Source organism: Salminus brasiliensis, chromosome 19 (assembly GCF_030463535.1).
Source record: "Salminus brasiliensis chromosome 19, fSalBra1.hap2, whole genome shotgun sequence".
In the NCBI taxonomy this organism is placed as follows: domain Eukaryota; kingdom Metazoa; phylum Chordata; class Actinopteri; order Characiformes; family Bryconidae; genus Salminus; species Salminus brasiliensis.
Genome location: NC_132896.1, coordinates 8,588,383 through 8,607,300, shown reverse-complemented (window position 1 = coordinate 8,607,300; position 18,918 = coordinate 8,588,383). Strand labels below are relative to the sequence as shown.

The window sequence follows — 18,918 nt, the reverse complement described above, 5'->3', positions numbered from 1 at the left end:
ACAGTTAAAAAGGATCAACATTTAAATATTACACATTTTTTTATTCCATTGCTTGAAACAACCCATTCCGAGCACTGTTATGATGATCTTTAGGTCAGTAACTAATGATGGATTTACTGAGAGCAACTAATGCATTCTGTGACTTTTCAGTGTCCTTAAATTCAGAATTGTATCTTGAGTATGAGTGTGAGTAAGGAAGTGAAACTTGCTTCCACTGAGATGCCTGAGGTTTTAAAGGAAATGCTTCACACTGCATTTAGAACACTATTGTTTTAGTATTTATTCTTTAACATGAAAACCCTGGAACTAAGTGAACTACAGACTTGAGAGCTGTAAAACTATAAGATGGCAACATGAGAGTTTAAGGAGGAAATTAACCCACTCAGATCCCCAAACCACTCCACTGGGAAGGACTTCCTCTGAAAGGACTGTTTAATCCTTACAGTTACACCAATTTTAACCACTGTAACAACACATTACCTAAACGTGTTTCTGCTGGACAAACAACCATGAGCCAAAGAAACATTCTGTATGCAATGCAGATCCCACTTAATTCTGTATGTAATCTTATCTTCTCTGTGATGTTTCCTTTAAGTTTTGGTTTTGGTTTTACTATGAAACACAGCCAACTTTATTTGAATAAGTCTAACTTAGGCGTCCTTAGGTAAAACATGTCGCAACAAGCCAACACATACCACTAGAAACTTCCCCAGTGAAAGCTCAGCTGAAGTCAAGTTTTGCTGTAAGGTCATTTTGGACATGTAAGGAAACACAGGAATATTTGCCTCTTTTGGTTAAACATAAGAAGAAGGTCACCACGTGTTTGAACCCACCAACATGTTGTGGAAAATGTTGTGGAAAAAGAGAAGAAAATGATACTTACTGTGGTCTGCTTCTTGTCTCAGCTCAGATAAAAACTACACTTCGGCTATACAGAGGAACTGAATCCACGCCTTTGTTTCCATGGTCACATGCTCCTCCTCTTACCACACTACTTCTGCTGTAAAGGCCATATTAACCTTCAGTCATTGTAGGCTTAAAAGTAGCAACACTGAGTAATCATCACACTACTGATTGGACTACAGGTAGCCCAGAAAACCATTACATTACCTATAAACTATTTGTCTAAGAAGGTTAACTATATGACATTAGAACAGTAAGTTAATAATAAATAGTAAATAAACAAAAATACATTTTGAAATACATTTATTGAAATCTTGGTTAGAAGAACTCCACACATGTGAAATGTATTCAGTTCTACCAGCAGCTCACATGATTGAGTTTAATAAAGGACTGATTAGATAAACTAGGTGTTGGATGGGAGCTGTAAATAGTAGCCTTCCTCCAGGAGAGCACTGCAGAGGGTTAAGCTAACACACTGTTTATGGGTATGTGTTCTAGTGTTCATGTTCTTATTTTTACCAAATAAAATCTCAGGTAAAGAGCTTTAAACACAGTACAGTATATATTCACAATTTTGTTAGTTTTTGTTTTGACCTATGTTATAAAATGTGTGCCTGTTTAGGTCATAAAGTTCAGTTTCTAAATGTGACCCAATTAAAAAAACTAAACCCCAAAGAGACTTGTTGGTTCACGTTACAGATGGGTGCAAACTCACAAATGGAAATCACAGTCCCGTTCATGTTGAATGAATCTAAAAACTGAACATTCATCTCAGATATGTGACAGAGTAGCTTGTACTGTTGTATTAGATAAATAAAAGTAGATTTAGAGGTCTGAAATGTCAGGTTTAAATAAATAATCCTCCATATTTCAGTCTAACCCACTATCTCTGCTACTGTAGCTGTAGTATATTAAACAAAAACCTTGTATCTATGTTTTTTGCAGTTTTTCACTTTTTAACATAATGCAATTCTGGCAGTTGTTATTTACATTGTTCCAAAATTTCATAATGAATGGACCAATTGAAATGCTCCAAAATTGCTTCTTTTATGAGACATAATGATTACCACAGATTAAAAATTTGATGTGTTTCCCTGCACTTAGTGCACTTAGTAGTAGAAGATAAAATCTATTGAGTCAACACTTATAATAGAAGACAACAGGAAGGTGACCAAACCCTTGCCAATTGGCTTTTACTGAAAGTGTGTTTTCAGTTCCTTTCAAAGTATAGGGGAATTATTGTCTGTGGTAATCAGTCTTATGCTACAGATGAGCAGAAAGATATTAGATTGAATCATTGTGGAATATTTCTTTAAACCAGCGGTCCCAGGAAACATGGCTTCATTATTCACGTGGTCCAATCTGAGATGACACCAAACGTGTTGAAAACATCTACACTGACAATTGCGTTCATTCTGGATCTAGAGCTTCCCCAGCGCCACTGACCCAACATTTTTTTCTTTCTTCCTTCCTATTTTGTTGAGGGGGAGTTGTTGTTGTTTTTAAATCTTTTGTCTCAGCAGCGGGGCCGGTCACTATCTGTTTGAAAGAACCTCTTGAGGACAAAGAGCTGGAGGTATCCAGATATAACGATGACTAAGCTTTGGAGAATGGACCAGGTGAGTACGTAGTTGGACTTTGACTGAAGCAGGTAGTAGTCAGCCCCTCTGCGCATTCGTGCTACATTATAGAAGCGCCACATATGCTGGATTCGAAGACGTAGCTTGTTTGAAATGCCCTGGACAGAGAAATAGACATCCAGATATTATTGCAAATTTTAGACCTGGGAATAAAATGTACACCTCTAAGAATATAGTATCTTTTGGGCTAGAATGTAAAATAGAGTAAAAAAATGAAATGAAATTTCACAAAATTTCACAACCTGCATGCTGGAGAGGGTGCTGTTTACATGCTCTTCTTCCCATTCATTCTCCTTCTGGATCTCAGCATACCCCTCATAGTATACCCCGAAGTTCAGAAAGAGTCGCATTTCACCAAAGCGGTTGTGATAGTTGGCAAAACACACCTGATAAAAGCCTGATACAGATTTAACAAAACAGAGAGAGAGAGAGAGAGAGAGAGAGAGAGAGAGAGAGGGAGAGAGAGAGAGAGAGAGAGAGAATGACCCCAAGAACTGCACGATTCAGCTGCATTTCCTCTAGCTGTCTCTAGCTGAGAAGGCCCATTTTGGCACAGTTTGGCCTATTAGGGATGTACTTTTGTGATCTCATATTACTTTATTACAGAATCATTTTTAATAACACACTGGATACATATTACCGATGTCATGCAAAAACCTCATCTCTCCAAAACAGTAACCTTACAGAAGGAAAAAAACTTTTAATGGAATTAAAAAGTGTAAAATTTGGATTCCAAATCATTTTAGAGTATCACACTCATCATACATTCAGCTGCATTTTACACTCATAATAGTTATGAAATATGTGATCTAGTATCCTATATTCATTCAAACTTTTATGGACTAATTTGAGCTACCCTAAGATAACTGGTAAATTCTCTACTTGGCTGAGAGATTTACACCACCTGTCTCCTTCACTTGGAAGTTCATTTGGCCCTTAATATCATCAGCGAAGGTGATGAGGATGCCCCTAGGTGAGAGAATGGACACAGCTACATGTCTGTCTGCAATCATCCCAGACACCCACAGAACCTGCAGACATAGCACATAATATATCACCTCAAAACTGTGCTAGAACCATGCAGTGTTAGAACATGATCTGTACAGGCCAACCAAATAATTCCCCTCCCAATCAATGTTATCAGCAGATTCTGTTAGTCCTCAATGTTGCAAAATAGGGTCTTCATGAATCGCATAAATGAGCCTTTGCCACCCATGACCCTGTCTTTGGTTCACAAAGGTACTTCCTTGGATCACGTTTGGTAGGTTGGGACCACTGCATACCAGAAACACCCCACAAGACCTGCCTGATGTTTTGGAGGTGCTCTGACTCGTCTAGCCATCACAGTCTGGTTCTTGTCAAAGTGGATCAGATTCTTGCGCTTGACCATTTTTCAGAACTTCAAGAACTGATTGTTCACTTGCTGCCTGGTATATACCACCCGGTGACAGGTGACACTTTAACAAGATAATCACATTTTCTTTACCTCACCTGTCAGTGTTTATAATTTTATGGCTGATATGGCTTCTTAAAGCTTCAGCAAACTTAAATCTATAAGATGCAAGTACAATATGTACTTTGTTATGTAAAAATGTATATTTGCATATTAGGCAAAAAAATATCTGGTAAGACTTTGAAGACATTTACGTAAACATATATTATTGCTCTGTCGGCCATTCATTAAAATAAACAAAATGTCACAAAAGTGTCATACAATTTTGTAGTGCTGAATCACTACATATAGATTTGTCTTTCAAATACACTTAGCATTTAGAATAAATTCAGCATTGAACAAGAGTCATTGTGCATGGATTTCTAAAATATGGTTCTTTAATAATGCATCTTAACCAGCGACCAGAGAGTTTTTTTAACTGAAAATGTTCTATTCTATTATCATAGTGTTAGTGTTCAAATTCTATTACCAAAGAATAGCCCCACAAGTTTTTACAGAAGTCCTTGTAGTTACTGAATAACACATTAGTGTGTAATAAGCATTTCTACGTTAGGGGGTCAATATTAAAGAACAACAAAAAAAAAGCACATCAGATAAGTAAATAGCACAGCAGCTCTGATAAGCAAAAGGAGAAACTGCACAAGGTCAGTTAGTGTGATAAAAGCTTTTTCCTGTCCACTTATTACAAGAAGACTGTTCTCCAACAACCTGGAAGCTTCCGCAAACACACAGCTCCATTCAGGGAAAAAACTAATGCAACCCACCCCAGATATACATAAGACAAGATTGATGTCTACACATAATCCAAACTCACCATGTAAGTCAAGTAAAAGCGCCCGTCCATACGTGCAAAGTGCCAGTAGCACTGCGACTCTGTGCCAGACAGCTGGAGGGCAAAGTCATAGTGATCTGACCACTGTAAAAAGCCTTGACCTTCTTGATGCTCATCTGATGCGGTGTTCTGACTCCCACTCTGATGTCCCACAATGAGCAGAATGAGAAGTTTTAAAGTGTGCATTTCTCAGTATCCACACACACCTACAAAACCGACCTGCTTTGCTTCAAGGATGTGTGAGGCAGTATTAACCCTACGTACAGACTGGTGTTAAATATAAAGGCCTGGGAAATGATTAACTTAGCCCTAACACTAACCACACAGCACCTGGAAAATGCATCACTGTATGTTATTAGAATAGACACAGTAGAGTAAAAAAATATATATACATATATATGATCTTTTAACAGTATTTTTTTACAGTTTCAGAGGAAATTCTTGAATAACCATTTATGTAAATAAGGTGTGGAATTATAAAAAACCTACACTCAGTGCTAAAGTTCTGTCCAGAACTGTATAGTATATTCAGGCAAAGACATTTTAGGATCCTTCACTTGCAAGTGGCAAGACTGCGTAAAGCATTTAAGGATTTTATTTAAGTATTACATTGCAAGATTTCCCAGCCAATATGTTCATGTAGGGCTCACATGCATGAAACATGTGGGTTCCAGGTGGCCGTGGGCTCTGAGTGGTTTTGTACATACTTTGTACCTCTGACCCAGTTGGGCTTCCCAAAAGGGTCCCATCGTTACTGCCCAACTTAGTCTTGGTACAACCCGGATGAGGGCCATGTTTAACCCCTCCTGATCTGACCTGGTGGGCATCCATATGTAGAACCAACATGGAACCAGAGTACAAAACTTTCTGGGGCCCTGTTGGGCTACACACACAGGCCCCACATGGACATGTTAGCTGGGTTGTGGGTATAATTGATACTGGATACTTGGACATTGCATTTCAATGAGAAAATGGACATTGTATTAAGAGAAAACAAGGACACAGTGTCATTGCTGTGATGCATTTACAAGTATTCTAATACTAATAACTCTTTGCGGAGAATCTTAAGTCTGCTCAGGATGAGTGAGTGAGTTTCAACATAGGTCCATTAATATTATAATATAAATGTTATACTTTAAAGTACGGGTTTATTATTATTAGTGCTACTACTACTACTACTACTACTACTAATAATAATAATAAAAAAATCATGTAATCTGCTCAAACATCCCACTGCATCAAACAACCTATTCCACCCCTGGAAAACAGTGAGGAGAACCTTTTCTGAGTAAGTGTGTCCAATTACGCTGCACTGTACCAGAAACCCAAATTACAAGCATTGAGAACCAGCCAATGAGCTTTATTCATGTGTGTTGTGTCTGAGAGAAAAGGATAAGAAGGCAGACAATAGAAAGGCAATTTATAGCAAACATGTCCTTCATGCCCTCAAGTACATCAGGTGGGAAAAGGAGAGATCAGCAGCGGGGCTTTTCCGTCTCTGTGGTGGGCTTGGTCTCGAAAAGCTTCTTGAGGAAGAAGAGCTGCAGATATCCAGCCATGATGATGACGAAGCTCTGGACAGCTGACCAGGTGCTGATGTAGTTGGAGTTGGACTGGAGCAGGTAGTAATCTGTCCCTCTTCTCATTCGCTCAAAGTTATAGTAACGCCACATGTGGAACACAAAGGCCTGCACGCGGGAGGAGCTTATCTGTGCAAATGTTAAACAATCGCAGAAAAAGACCGGATTTAAAACTGCAATGATGTTTTCCTCTTTATGGTAATACGTAAGTGTAACTAACCTCAATAGTAGTGAGGGTATTGTTTAAGTGTTTCTTGTCTTCCTCTTTCTTAAGCTCCTCTTCCTCTTTTTGTTTTTTGACGTCATCCGAGTCTTCATAGTACACGCCGAAGTTCAGAAATATCTGCATGCTGCCAAAACGATTGTGGAAGTTGCTAAAGCACATCTGATAGAAACCTGGAATTAAATACCCACGTATGTGGAGACATGTTACTATGAAAGGAAGAGTAAATGTGACTGTTATATGAGTAACAGTCACATTTAAAAGTTTTCACAACTTTTTGCACAACATTTTTGTGTTATTTAATCCTAAACCCTTCAGGGGTCACATGTGGGCCCACACTTTAGTTCCTCACTCTCATAGCTATAGAACTTACACATTAGTTTCATGGGCTACATTCACATTGCCAGGCTGAAGTGACTAAAATCTGATGTTTTGTGTTAATGTGACAGGTCTGATTTTTTTCAGGGCTGTGTGGACATACTCATCCAATCCTTACTTTCCTAATCCTGATCTTTCCTAATGCCAAATCCTCATCTTTTCAAATCAGAATTGAGTCAATTTTGTATGTGGTTCTAGATCAGATACATGTCCCATTTGTGGGCATGCAACATAAATATAAACAGTCAAACTGGATTCTTGCTTCTTTTTGCCTGTCCACATGCACTTAGTGCTGTTGGTGATGAAGGCCAAAGTGCTTATAGGACTTATAGGTCTCTTTAGAGGCAGCGTGCATGAACCTCAATTTTCAAATTTCAGGGCCAGATTTGTTCACGTTACAGACAGATGCAGGTCACTTTATGAATGTAACCCATCAAGATAGCCAAATCTGATCTGAGTTAAAAATCAGATTGGTTAAGGTTTGTAAAGAGAACATAGTTACTGAAGTGTAGTTAAACTGTAGTGTAGTCTAGTCTAGTCCTGGCTTAGAAAAACCCATCGCTACAGTTGAAGGAGTTAAGAAAATGCCAGTTCTTATTTTCGCTGAACAAACATAAAACAGTATGAATGCTGAGCTTTGGAGATTTCTTCAACTTCACTAATGTATCTCTAACACAACCACTGATACCTACAGATAATGATTTTATCACCCTGCTCCCTCTCACTCACCGGTCTCTCTAGTGTTGAAGGCAATCTGACCGTTGGCGTCATCCTCTGAGCCCACGACAAGACCACTTGGAGCATTAACAATGACAGAGAGGTGCCTGTCGACAGCCACTCCAGTCACCCACTGAACCTGAACACATATGCCACAGACAGTCCACAACTTGCTCGGACATTCAGTTCATTAAACATGCTTAAATTGGCCAAATATGACCACATACAGTACTATGCAAAAGGTAAATACCATAAGAAAGTAGTATGTAAAGCTATTAATCAGGGCAGTAGGTGTTTAGTAAGAAAACACAAACATAATTACACTCAAACGGTAACTTGGGGGATGCCCTAAAGGAACCACTTTGGTCCCAAAAAGAACCATGTTTGTAATAAAGATGTGTGAAGAACCTTTAAATTGGCAAATAAAAAAAAATAATTCACACTCATCTCATCACACATCCTACTCACATCACACACACTATTACAAACATTGTTCACTATGGAACCAAAGTGGTTATTTGAAGGGGCATCCCTCAAAGAACCATTTAAAGTATCTTTATTTTTAAGTAAATCAGGTGAGCCGCCGGTGGAACTAAACAAATATATTATATATATATAATAAAATGAAATTCAACACTAGCCAGCATCTGCTCTGACAGATCCCGTTCTTGCACATATGGCAGTGGAGACAACTCACTCAGGTGTTCTGAGTGAGTTCTAGAAAATCATATGAAATATATTTTAAAAGTACTTCTAAAACCACATATGCAAACATATATCTAATGATTAATCTTCAGTAGTACAGTGATTTTACAGGTGTCATGGTTAACAACAGAACATGTCACCCACAAAATGACAAATGACATATGCAACATCCACAAACACACCAGTCATAGTCATAAAGTATCCATAAGGTCACATTACCATAAAGTCAAGGTAGAAGTGCTCTCCTTGGTGAGCAAAATGCCAGAAACACTCAAGGCCTGAAGCAGGGACCACGATGGCAAAGTCATACTGATCTGCTCCCCAAAACAGCTCCTGGTCAGTCACATCAGGATGCAAGTCCTTCACTGCTCCAACACAATGCCATCCCAACATTAGCAGAAGGACAACAGAACAATCCTTCCCTAACATTGCAGAGCTACAGTGTTCACTGACTAGTTTACTGAATGAAGCTTGAACATCTGAAGTTCCAGACCTTCACTCTCAAACCATAGCAGATTATTAACTCTGGCCCTGATGGGTGGCTCACAGTGTGTGTGCAGCCTTTAGGAATGGGAAAATCCATGTCAGGACACAGGTGCTTCTACCTTAGTCCCCCCAGACCACACTTTAAATGTGTTCATACATTTTACATACCAACAGTGACTGTTTTTCAAGCTAGGGTGGGAATTCTGGGGAATTCCATTGAATCCAGTATAACAGAGTACCTTATTGCCTGTTTAATGGTTACATAACAACACAAAGAAAAACATCTTGGATGGTTTACAGTTATCAGGACAACCTATTCTAGTGGGTTCCAGTGCATGCAGACAATGTCATGACGTTTGAAGCCATGTTCCCAATCAAAATCGGAGCAGAGACGAATGTTATCATGTAAAATATTAAGGCTTAATAAGTCTCAGTAAGTCAGTAAGTTTCTGAGAATAAAATACGGAAGTATGGCAAGACACTTCCAGTATTTCCATATTTTTTTAGAAAATACTTCTTGTTGCTCAAGACAGGTCAGTGTAAACTAGCATACATCTGCAGACATCCTTTACATAAAAGTCAACAATACAACCCCTGACAACATAAACAGACTGACCAAAACCGATAAACACACACACACACACACACACAAACACACACACAAACACACACAAATCCTTCCTCAAATCAATAATTTGCTCACAGGTTGTACAAAAATAGGAAAAGTAAACATTACATGCTGCAAAAAGCTGGTGTTTATTTATATACCAGGAGTTCTAACATAACGTCCTTTTATCTGTCCACATATGACACTTCAGCATACCAAACAGGTATGGACGGACACTCAGGCTGGGTATTAGCAGCTGGAAATATGTGATACCAGCAAAAGAAAGAATTTGCTAAAACATACAAATCTCTGGCTTAACACTTCCCCAGGACTTATATCTAGGACAGCCACAAGCCACTCCCAGGGTTTCCCATGACTGGTAACATTATATCTTCACATTTCCAGATTTTCCAAGACACGCAGGAACTCTGTGTTTACCACAATGTGGATTAAAGAGGTAGCTAACAGTGACTGTGGCCATATAGGTGAGGTAAACCCTTAGGAACAGTGTGCAAATGAAGTGATTGTGAAATCCTCCTCTAAAACCATCTTCAATTTAAACTACACAGCTTCTCACTTGATAACATCTGATTATTTTCTGATTTTAACTGGTTCTGTTATTCACATCCTCTGACCTTCCTGTTGTTTCTAATGCCCTGAAGCTTGCAACCTTTCAGCAACACAGATACAACACAAAGCACAACACAGAAAATGGAAAATAAAAATATTGTAAATAATTACAGAAAATAAATAAATATTACAAAAATTACATAAAATATTTTTAAAAGAATGTATAAAATAGTCTTTAGGAAAGACTGCACAAACAGTTATTTCTTTAATATCACCTTCAACCAATATGAAAAAGGGCCTTGATGTGAAGGTCTTCACTGAGTTGAATAGGCTTCTTATTCTTCTCACTGTAACTATGATGCTGAGGCAGCCCAGACACACAATCCTCATCAGAGGGAGGTCCATTCTGTTCACCAGCAGCAACATTAGTGCCCAGAATTTTGTGTGTTAGTGTCAGACAGCGAACTCAGGTCCAGCTTTTAGTGTGCGTGAAGTGATAAGTTTTCTCAGCCGCAGCCCAGCAAAAGGGTTGATCCAGAGTAAAGATGGCTGACCTCCAAACACAGTCTTCATTCTCTCCCAGCGTGCACGTCTATCTCTATGAAACTTCTCACTCTTCGAACGTTCTGCCACCTAGAGGACATTCAAAACACACATGCAGCCATACACATTATTCATGTCAAAATACAAAATACAACACTGGTATCTTTTTGCTGGTAGAATTAGGTTACAAAAATCACTATTATTGAGACCAATGTAGATTGTAGATTTATTTAAACCTTAAGAGTTTCAGTCAAATAGTGCTAATGTCCCATATGAATCTCACAGTCATAAATAATAGAAATCTTGTAGCAGGTGTTGTATCATGCTATTCCCATGTTATTACACATGCTTAGTGTTCAGGTGTACAAATTGATAAAGGGCTGTGCCTTTTCTGTGATATTTTTCCAGAAAAAGTCATGGTCAACCGATATCTCTCCTAAGCCCTTGTTGGTTTATAAGGGGACTGCAGTCCACTGCTGAATATTACATTGGTTAACGTGGGAAAATGTAGAATGATCTGATGTTGACTAGGTGTACCAGGAATGCACACTCTAAAGATACTAATAGCCTAGATGTTAAAAGTTCAGAAGCTTCAGGGTCAGTCAGATAGAGCTTGTTGCAACTGCCTAGATCGTAAAAGTCCTAAAGACTGACCATTTGTTTAAAAGAATACACATTGTTGCCGATCCTTTAAGTTAAACAAACTATAAAGCTGTGAGACACAATACTGAATTTAAGGGAATTTAGGGAAGAACTTTGGGACTCTTGGTGGAAGCTTAGGGTTCTGCAGAACGGACAGTGAACTAAGAGCTCCTGCAGACAAATGAAACAACTTCATTTCATAAGTCTCTAGCTTTCTTTCTTCTTCTCTGCACGAAAATACAGGCATACTACATCATCAACGCTGCCACGCAAAAAGCTTGTATCTCCATTTCTGAAGTTTTATTACTTTTTAGTTGTTCTTTAGACTGGGTTCAAATACCATGATTAATGGACCAACATCAGTTATCCAAAAGGACTTGGAATAAAATCTTTTTACTTTGACTTTCATTGAAACTTAAAGACGGTTTCTCCTGTAAAGATGCCATTTAGATGCTTTTGCTTGACAGTGATGAAATACACACACCTACAGTTGCAGACACACACAGTACAATCATAAAGTGTTTTTTACCAAACACTTCACATTCACTTCCGCAGGATCCATTTTAGCTCAGTTAGTCTCATAAATCATTGTGGTGATGAATTAATATAAATGTTCTATAAAATAACAGCAAACTTGTCAGGCTGAACTGTATAAACCCAACACAACCCACTATTTCCATGCAGAGCAAATTACAGGCATTTAACAGGTGACAGCTGGGGAGTGTGTCTCACTATCTCATCGCTGCAGATGGACTGGATCTGTGTGCTGAACATCACCCCAGTGAAGGTGAGGAAGAGGATGGCCTCCAAGAAGAGGAAGATTATGAGCAGCACAGCCACAGGGGGAGAAAAGTCACTACATTCTGCAGAGAAAGAAAATGTACAGACAAAAAGGTTAAGGTCAGTTGTAGAATAGAACAGGTCCAACTACCTCATTTTCCGTTCTGGAGAAGGAGGATGATGGTTATTGGCCAACAGATATGGATACAGAGTGGTGTACAGAACAATTCTCTATATTCTCTACATAATGAACTGACTCACCAGTCCACTCAACCCTGACGCATGTGAAGAACTGAATCATACTCAGGACCAGAGCATGTGTGGAGATCATGGCTATGTACATCTGCAGAAAAAGGAAAGTAGACATAGGAAGTGATTTGTCAGTCAGTAGTGTATTTATCTTAAGGAACTCACAAGCTGAAGTGCTGAAAGTGCAATAAAGGTTATGTTGTCTATCAGCCTGGCCCAGTCATTTAGCTTTGTTCTTTTTTAAGCTCAGGTGCAGATCCAGACAACGTTGACAACTTAACTCCAGGAATATATTTTAGCTATTAACCATAAGACTCACTATTAAGCAACAACTATAAATATGGTGTAAATATGGTGTAAGACATGGTCATAATTACTTTACATTACATTACTACATTATAAGTATTGGCTTTAAGGGGTTCTCATAATCAGTAAGCTGCCTCCATTCTTACAGTGAAGAGAACAAAAAAGCGCTGGTTATTCTCCCCCACACAGTTGTTTACCCAGGGACAGTGGTGGTCCATCTTACGAATACACCGCTTACAGATACTGCAGAAAGAGGGAAAGCATTGCAGATTAATACCGTCGAAAAAGCCTTGACAGAAGGTGATCTCAAATATTCGAAGGATACATGACAGTAAACAACAGATTCCGCTACTGCAGACTTGCTGTTGCTTTTAATGGCGCTTGGGGCCCTGATCACCTCCTCACCTGCAGTGATGTGCTCTTTCTGGTTTGATGCTGCAGCATTTAGGGCACTTGTACAGGACTTCTCCTGGTTTTAGCTGCAAGCTGTTCATGAACTCCTTAGTGGCATTGCCCTTGGGGACCGCTCCCTGGAGGAAAGTAAAAATTAGAAACAACAGGTCAGTTTCCAAGGCCCAGATGAAGCTCAACCATGGACTAAAAGCCTTTTTAGTGGACCATAAGTGGACCATATCTTAAACAATACTACTTTCTAATTTCATTGGGTGGGCCTGTGATCAATCAGTGTAGGCCCAGTCCTTCCCAAGCCCACCAGGAACCATATCCTGCAGATAGATATTATGTTAAAAACTAGAGTCAGGATAGGGGCGGGTGAACTTGTACCTACAAAGAACTACAGAAAGTTAAGACTTTCACTGAGACTTTCCAGGAACGCTATTGAAATCTACAGGAGCCAAACTGCTGTGGACAGAAAAAAGCTGCAGTTAAAAAACAGACCTGTTCTAAAACTTCTTACCGGGTCAGTAAGCATGGTGCGCAGATGGGATGTCAGTGCTAGGACTGCCAGACAGTTAAACAGCACTCCATTGACCACTGCATATGCCATGCTTTTAGAGGGCAGCAGCATAACGAAGGTGACAACAAAGTCTGCGTAAAGCACCAGGAACCAGGTGATGAAGGCACAGACCATCCCACAGCCATCCTGAATAAACCATACTCGAGCAGAGACTTCCCTGAAAGAGCCTGTACCAGCAACCCTCTCCAGCAGGGGGTGCTGCTGCTGCTCTTCGCTACGCAGTCTGTGAGACTGCATCCTGGAGGAAAGAGAAGAGGACAACACAAAGGAAAAGGGGATGTGGAGGAAGGTCAGAGGAATCAGTTCATACGTCATGTTTATAAATGTCAAGCATATTTCTTAATCCCTAATATTCAAGAGATCATCACTCAATTCATGCTCTTACTGAAAAAAAAAACATGTGAATAAGAAACATGGTTTTTGACCACATGTTGAGATCACATGTAAAAATATGCATTATCACATGGTAGAATATGCATTATCACAATTCACATCTGGCACTGAGACTTAATGGAATAAAAAAGACATTTACACAATTTCCCCATTGACCTAAATGTAATCAAACACCTTTAGATACACATGTTAATCTACTGTATGGGAAAAGGGGCGGATTGTTTTAATGAAATGTTTGGTGAACCACTCTGCATGCAAACATACCTCACTTAAGTCTCCACACCTGTTTAAAAGGTGGCTTCATAGCTTTCATTGGTCTCTTTCAAACCTCTGTTGACCCCAGCTGCGTTAGCCAAATCTTAAAATTCACCAAAGAGCCGAGAGTGTGTTTTTGGGCAGGCAAGTCCTGTAATAAAAATAAACAAGGACAAATCATGGCCTATCAAATCACTGTCAAGCAAGTCATCATCCAATGCATAGAATTAGCCTTAATCCATAAAATATATGTCCTATAACATACCACTGTTCATTGTCCACCAAAGTGACCCAGAAACCTATTGTTACTGTGTGTTGCTGTCTGTTGGAATTCACAGTGGAGCATCTACAACCTACATTTCCTGTGATACAATGTGGATGAATATAAATACGCAATTCCTTGTCCACATATTGACATATTTAGATATGATCTCAGTCTTTCTTCATACCCATACCTCTACCCCCTTTCCTGTAAATACTACTCCAGTAGCCAGTTAGCTAAACTGCTAGCTACATAAAATCAGGACGAATCCGAGGATTTCAATCGTAACATCGTGCATGGCTTCATATTGTTTAGATATTACTGGACGGGCTTACCACTGAGGCTGGAGGTCGCTTTTCCTGGACGTTTCTACTAAATGAATGAAAATTGAAGTCAATCTGCACCGCACTGTGAAGCCATATTTCCATCATCCTTTGCTCTGTCCATAAACTACACTGTAGTTTTTTGATTGGCTCGACTCGTGCGCTAAGGCCCAGTGTTAACTACATTTCCCACAATGCGCCGCTCTGTCCGAGCGTTTTCCCAGTAAGCGTCAGCTGATACACCCCTTCCTTTACCCGTCTACTACAATGCCAGAAGAGCTATACTGAGAGTTAAAGCTTGAAGAAAATGGACCTAAAGAAGAGGGTTGTAGAGCGCTTAAAGAAATGTATTGGGGAGGAGTCTTTGCGCTTACCTGACCTGCCGAAAGCTTCAGTGCTCATTCCTCTTTTCTTCAGAGACGGAGAGCTCCAGGTGCTAATGACCCTGCGCTCCACTAAAGTGAGTGAACTTTGCACACATCTACACTAGTTCAGCCTGTTTCAGATATTCTGTAGCCCTATGTAGAGTCGTGTACTGTCGTTTTGTGCTGTACGCGATGACACATTTATTTGTAAGTCCACTGTAATGTCTACAGAACTGTCACTAATAAAATAAATGTGTGATTTCTGCACTTTTGTTCAGGTAGGTTTGTGTGAGTGACATTGTTCATCTGAAGCTACAGTAAAATTTTGACCAGGCTTTTATGAGTCATCCAAGCAAGCCAAAAGACAAAGAAGAAGATAGACAGTCCTGTCTTTAGACCTACTGGTGTCTAGTCTCTTAGTTGAATACCTGTAAATACTAGTGTCTGCCAGCTAATAGCTCATACAGGTGCAGACACCTTAAGTCCCACTTTAACATCTATTTTTTCTATTCCTCCTGTTTATTTTTTCAAGCTCAAACACAATGCAGGAGAGGTGTGTTTTCCTGGGGGAAAATCTGAGAGAAATGATCCAGATGAAATTCACACAGCCTTGAGGGAGGCAGAGGAGGAGATTGGTCTTCCTCCGGATGGGGTAGAAGTGGTCTGCAGATTTACTCCAATTTTGAATCAGGTACATTTCCCTGTGTGAAGTAATCTGAGCTATGCTCCGTTATTTAAAGAGGTGATATTCTACTGAAAGTTGTTGTAGACTGGTGGGTGTAAAAGTACCTGCCCTGTGCTATGCCTCATTCAAAAAACGCCCCTTATAACCTCAGCATGAGTGGACGGGCCTAAACTGCTGGAGACTCCAAAGAGATTGTTTCTGAAGCCTAGTTTCCATATTTGAACTGTATTGACTATACATATTGCCTATTAGTTTTTAATATTGTAGATTTTGACATAGAAATGTATACAAATATTTGTGTATTGTGTAGAGTTTGTATTAAAGAAAACCACTCAGCAAACAATATGTATGGCTGTAATTATACTGTTTTTTTATACTGATTACATCAACATCCTACAAATGATTCTAATTAACATATCTTGTCTCTCCTCTCTTTTCATTTGCCATACAACATTCTCCGTAGAGGGGACTTCTGGTGACCCCAGTGGTGGGTTTCATCAACGAGTCTTTCCGCCCGCACCCAAACCCCGCTGAAGTGAGTGACGTGTTCTCTGTTCCTGTGGAGTTTTTCTTGAAGGAAACTAATCACACAGCCTATCCCGTACCCAACATAAGTGGCAAGATGCACAGTTTCATCTTCACTGACCCTGTTACGGACAAAATCTATCAGATCTGGGGACTAACAGCCAGTCTGTCCATACTGATGGCTGTTCTGGTCTTTAACAGGCAACCAGAGTTTGAGGCTGGGTTTGATGTTGACAATGTAATTGTTACATTTCGACGCGAGCTTAAACAAAGGATAAGCAAGCTATGAGTTTGTAGGGAGGAGTTTGGGGTGCAGTAATGAATTAAACTGATTGTATATTGCACCTGGTGTAACATAATAGTTTGTAATAATAGTTTTATTTCCTATTTAGCTTAGGTTTCTTGGCCTTGACTGTGCAAAGCCTATAGTATAGCTTAACTCAGGATTTCACACATTCTTATTTCTTCCACAGCCAACACGCTGACTATAAGAACTGACTGTTCAGTTACTGGCTAATATGTATCCCAGATCTGTAGTCATAGGCTATGTTCACATTACCAGGCTGACGTGAATCAAATCTTCTTTTTTGCTTTAATGTGACACAGATCTGATTTTAGGGCAGTGTGGACACAACAAATCCAAACTTTTCAAATCAGATTTGAGTCACTTTCACATGTGGTCTGATATTGGATACATATCTGATCCATGCTATGTGAATGTGAATGGTCAGATTTGGAATAATTGTTTCCTTTTGTCTGTACACATGCATGCTTGCCCTTTTTAGGGTAGATTGGGACACATTATAGACACTTGCAGGTCACTTACATTTATGAATGTAAACCGTCAAGATAGCCATATCCAATCTGAGCAAGAATTGGTTATTGAGGCTTGTGATGTGAATGTGATGTAGCCATTATTGTATTTGGACTTTCTAGTAGGGAATTCACTGATAACTCTAAGTACTCTGAGCCTCAGTCTATGGAGGGCTTACTGCACAGCCACAACGTAGGACAAAGACTTCATATCACTCAATTCTTCTTTAGGACTTAAAAGCTAAATTCATTTTTAAATGAATCGGTTTCTTTTTCTTTTTTTCAGTTTTACTAAAGTTTTACTGTGCTTTTATTGTTCCACAGTTGCTAATTCTATCGATTGTAATGAGGGTAGAAGTTATTTCTTTCTTAAAACATACAAACACATCTCATTTGTTTTGAGGTGTTTTTATTTGCAGCACAGTGTAAAACTTTTAAAGTAACACCTTTTGCCACATGTTGTTGGTCAATATTGGCTCTATGAGGTAACAGGCAATGTGAGCAGGTGGACTCCCGCCAGCAGATCTCGGCTTCATCAGTGAGGAAAGCTGTCTCAGCAGCTTCTTACGAATGGACGGATAACTATTCATCACTTACCGTGGCATTGCAGCAGCAGCGAGGTGAAGCAAATTTTGTTTTAACTCTCTCATGAATAACGACCTATCTATTTTTCATGGGTGTAAAAAAAGGGGAGTTGTAAATATGCCCAAAGTAAATTATGATTGGAGTTGTTCTTACAGTGTGCTTACAGAATGCAAATGTTTGTGTGGGTTCATTGACCATTAGAGGGCGTAGTAGCACTGCACTTTAAAAAATAAAGGCGCTTCACAGGGTTCTATGAGCAATGCCATAGCAGAACCCTTTCCTGCTAGGGCTTCATAAATTTGTTTGTAACAGTGATGTGTGAGTGCAAACAGCCTTTACATGAAGTGAAGGTTCTTGGTATTTTAGACCTTCTTCATGCTCACATTAATTTCTTAACCAGCAAAACTGGAGTAAAAGTAATAAAAAAAAAGCTACAGTTAAACACATTTAAGTGTATAAAATTAAAAAAATACTGATAATGTGTGGTGCAGCACCTAATTAGTGAAATCAGTTTTTGCACAAAAATGAATTATCTATCCAGGCTGTGAGTTTGATTCTCTATCCAGTTGTTTGGTGGGATTGTATGGGTTTCCGCCAGGTAGCCCACTGTGACACTGACAACTGAATTACCAGGAAGAAGTGGATAAGAAGATGGACGAATGGATGGATGAATAGATGTGGGCCATTATGATTTACACTGATTTGAATTTGGTTGGATGTTGTCATAGAAACAATACATTTACAATTATTGGATGTCAGCAAAATTGTCTGGCCTTTTTGATTTGTAGTGTAATGGTATGAAATAAAATGTAAAATATGGTTAATAAATACACCCCCACCCACTCACCCCTGCCTCTGCCTTCAAAGCTGTGTAATGTAATTTTGACATTTTTGAGTTTGATGTGAAAGAGCTCGGAGTTTCTGTTTTTCCAGATCATTTAGCATGTACTGAAAACAGACTGCCCTTGAATGATAAACATAAACATTCATGTTTCAGTAAATATGTGCACTGGACCTCATCATGACCCTAACCTTTACTCACTTTTTACATTAGTTTCGCAGAAATGCAGTACAACTGCCTCACATTATGTGCAAGTTCTGTGCAGTTAGTAAATATTAATG

The 18,918-nt window shown here is 39.2% G+C and overlaps 4 protein-coding genes across 5 annotated transcripts; 1 reads left to right on the top strand and 3 right to left on the bottom strand.

The window, feature by feature from the left end:
• Nucleotides 1–2,419: 2,419 nt before the first annotated feature.
• On the bottom strand, nt 2,420–5,014 carry LOC140541394 (transmembrane emp24 domain-containing protein 6-like). The gene is made up of 4 exons (XM_072664005.1): nt 4,811–5,014; nt 3,448–3,574; nt 2,786–2,940; nt 2,420–2,641 (listed from the first exon to the last, which is right to left on the bottom strand). Exons 1-4 carry the CDS (start codon nt 5,012–5,014, stop codon nt 2,420–2,422), a joined length of 708 nt encoding a protein of 235 aa, XP_072520106.1.
• A 1,158-nt stretch (nt 5,015–6,172) lies between these two features.
• LOC140541253 (transmembrane emp24 domain-containing protein 6-like) lies at nt 6,173–8,860 on the bottom strand. Its single transcript, XM_072663820.1, has 4 exons — nt 8,651–8,860; nt 7,739–7,865; nt 6,629–6,804; nt 6,173–6,537 (listed from the first exon to the last, which is right to left on the bottom strand). Exons 1-4 carry the CDS (start codon nt 8,858–8,860, stop codon nt 6,304–6,306), a joined length of 747 nt encoding a protein of 248 aa, XP_072519921.1. The 3' UTR covers nt 6,173–6,303.
• A 293-nt stretch (nt 8,861–9,153) lies between these two features.
• LOC140540894 (palmitoyltransferase ZDHHC7-like) lies at nt 9,154–14,933 on the bottom strand. 2 transcript variants are annotated; one of them, XM_072663349.1, is made up of 8 exons: nt 14,836–14,933; nt 14,248–14,389; nt 13,531–13,828; nt 13,020–13,144; nt 12,761–12,857; nt 12,321–12,402; nt 12,012–12,142; nt 9,154–10,727 (listed from the first exon to the last, which is right to left on the bottom strand). In XM_072663349.1, the coding sequence occupies exons 3-8, from the start codon at nt 13,825–13,827 to the stop codon at nt 10,548–10,550; spliced, it is 912 nt and encodes a 303-aa protein (XP_072519450.1). In that variant the 5' UTR covers nt 13,828; nt 14,248–14,389; nt 14,836–14,933; the 3' UTR covers nt 9,154–10,547. The 2 variants fall into 2 exon arrangements, with proteins under 2 accessions (XP_072519450.1, XP_072519451.1); XM_072663350.1 differs by having other exon boundaries at nt 10,577–10,727; nt 11,974–12,142.
• Nucleotides 14,934–15,073: 140 nt separating this feature from the next.
• Nucleotides 15,074–18,691, top strand: nudt7 (nudix (nucleoside diphosphate linked moiety X)-type motif 7). The gene is made up of 3 exons (XM_072663548.1): nt 15,074–15,283; nt 15,721–15,879; nt 16,337–18,691. The coding sequence occupies exons 1-3, from the start codon at nt 15,131–15,133 to the stop codon at nt 16,685–16,687; spliced, it is 663 nt and encodes a 220-aa protein (XP_072519649.1). The 5' UTR covers nt 15,074–15,130; the 3' UTR covers nt 16,688–18,691.
• Nucleotides 18,692–18,918: the final 227 nt, after the last annotated feature.

Excerpts from the sequence above, each read along its gene's own strand:
- LOC140541253 (XM_072663820.1), bottom strand. The coding sequence starts at position 8,860 with ATGTTAGGGAAGGATTGTTCTGTTGTCCTTCTGCTAATGTTGGGATGG. Across the intron at positions 7,866-8,650 it reads ACTTCTACCTTGACTTTATG|GTTCAGTGGGTGACTGGAGT; the intron begins GTAATGTGACCT and ends ATATGTGTTCAG. Across the intron at positions 6,538-6,628 it reads ATACCCTCACTACTATTGAG|ATAAGCTCCTCCCGCGTGCA; the intron begins GTTAGTTACACT and ends ACATTTGCACAG.
- nudt7 (XM_072663548.1), top strand. The coding sequence starts at position 15,131 with ATGGACCTAAAGAAGAGGGTTGTAGAGCGCTTAAAGAAATGTATTGGG. Across the intron at positions 15,284-15,720 it reads TGACCCTGCGCTCCACTAAA|CTCAAACACAATGCAGGAGA; the intron begins GTGAGTGAACTT and ends TATTTTTTCAAG. Across the intron at positions 15,880-16,336 it reads TTACTCCAATTTTGAATCAG|AGGGGACTTCTGGTGACCCC; the intron begins GTACATTTCCCT and ends CATTCTCCGTAG.
- LOC140541394 (XM_072664005.1), bottom strand. The coding sequence starts at position 5,014 with ATGCACACTTTAAAACTTCTCATTCTGCTCATTGTGGGACATCAGAGT. Across the intron at positions 2,941-3,447 it reads CTTCCAAGTGAAGGAGACAG|GCTTTTATCAGGTGTGTTTT; the intron begins GTGGTGTAAATC and ends AATCTGTATCAG. Across the intron at positions 2,642-2,785 it reads GCACCCTCTCCAGCATGCAG|GGCATTTCAAACAAGCTACG; the intron begins GTTGTGAAATTT and ends TTCTCTGTCCAG.
- LOC140540894 (XM_072663349.1), bottom strand. The coding sequence starts at position 13,827 with ATGCAGTCTCACAGACTGCGTAGCGAAGAGCAGCAGCAGCACCCCCTG. Across the intron at positions 12,858-13,019 it reads GAAAGAGCACATCACTGCAG|TATCTGTAAGCGGTGTATTC; the intron begins GTGAGGAGGTGA and ends CTCTTTCTGCAG. Across the intron at positions 12,143-12,320 it reads CGTCAGGGTTGAGTGGACTG|AATGTAGTGACTTTTCTCCC; the intron begins GTGAGTCAGTTC and ends CTTTCTCTGCAG.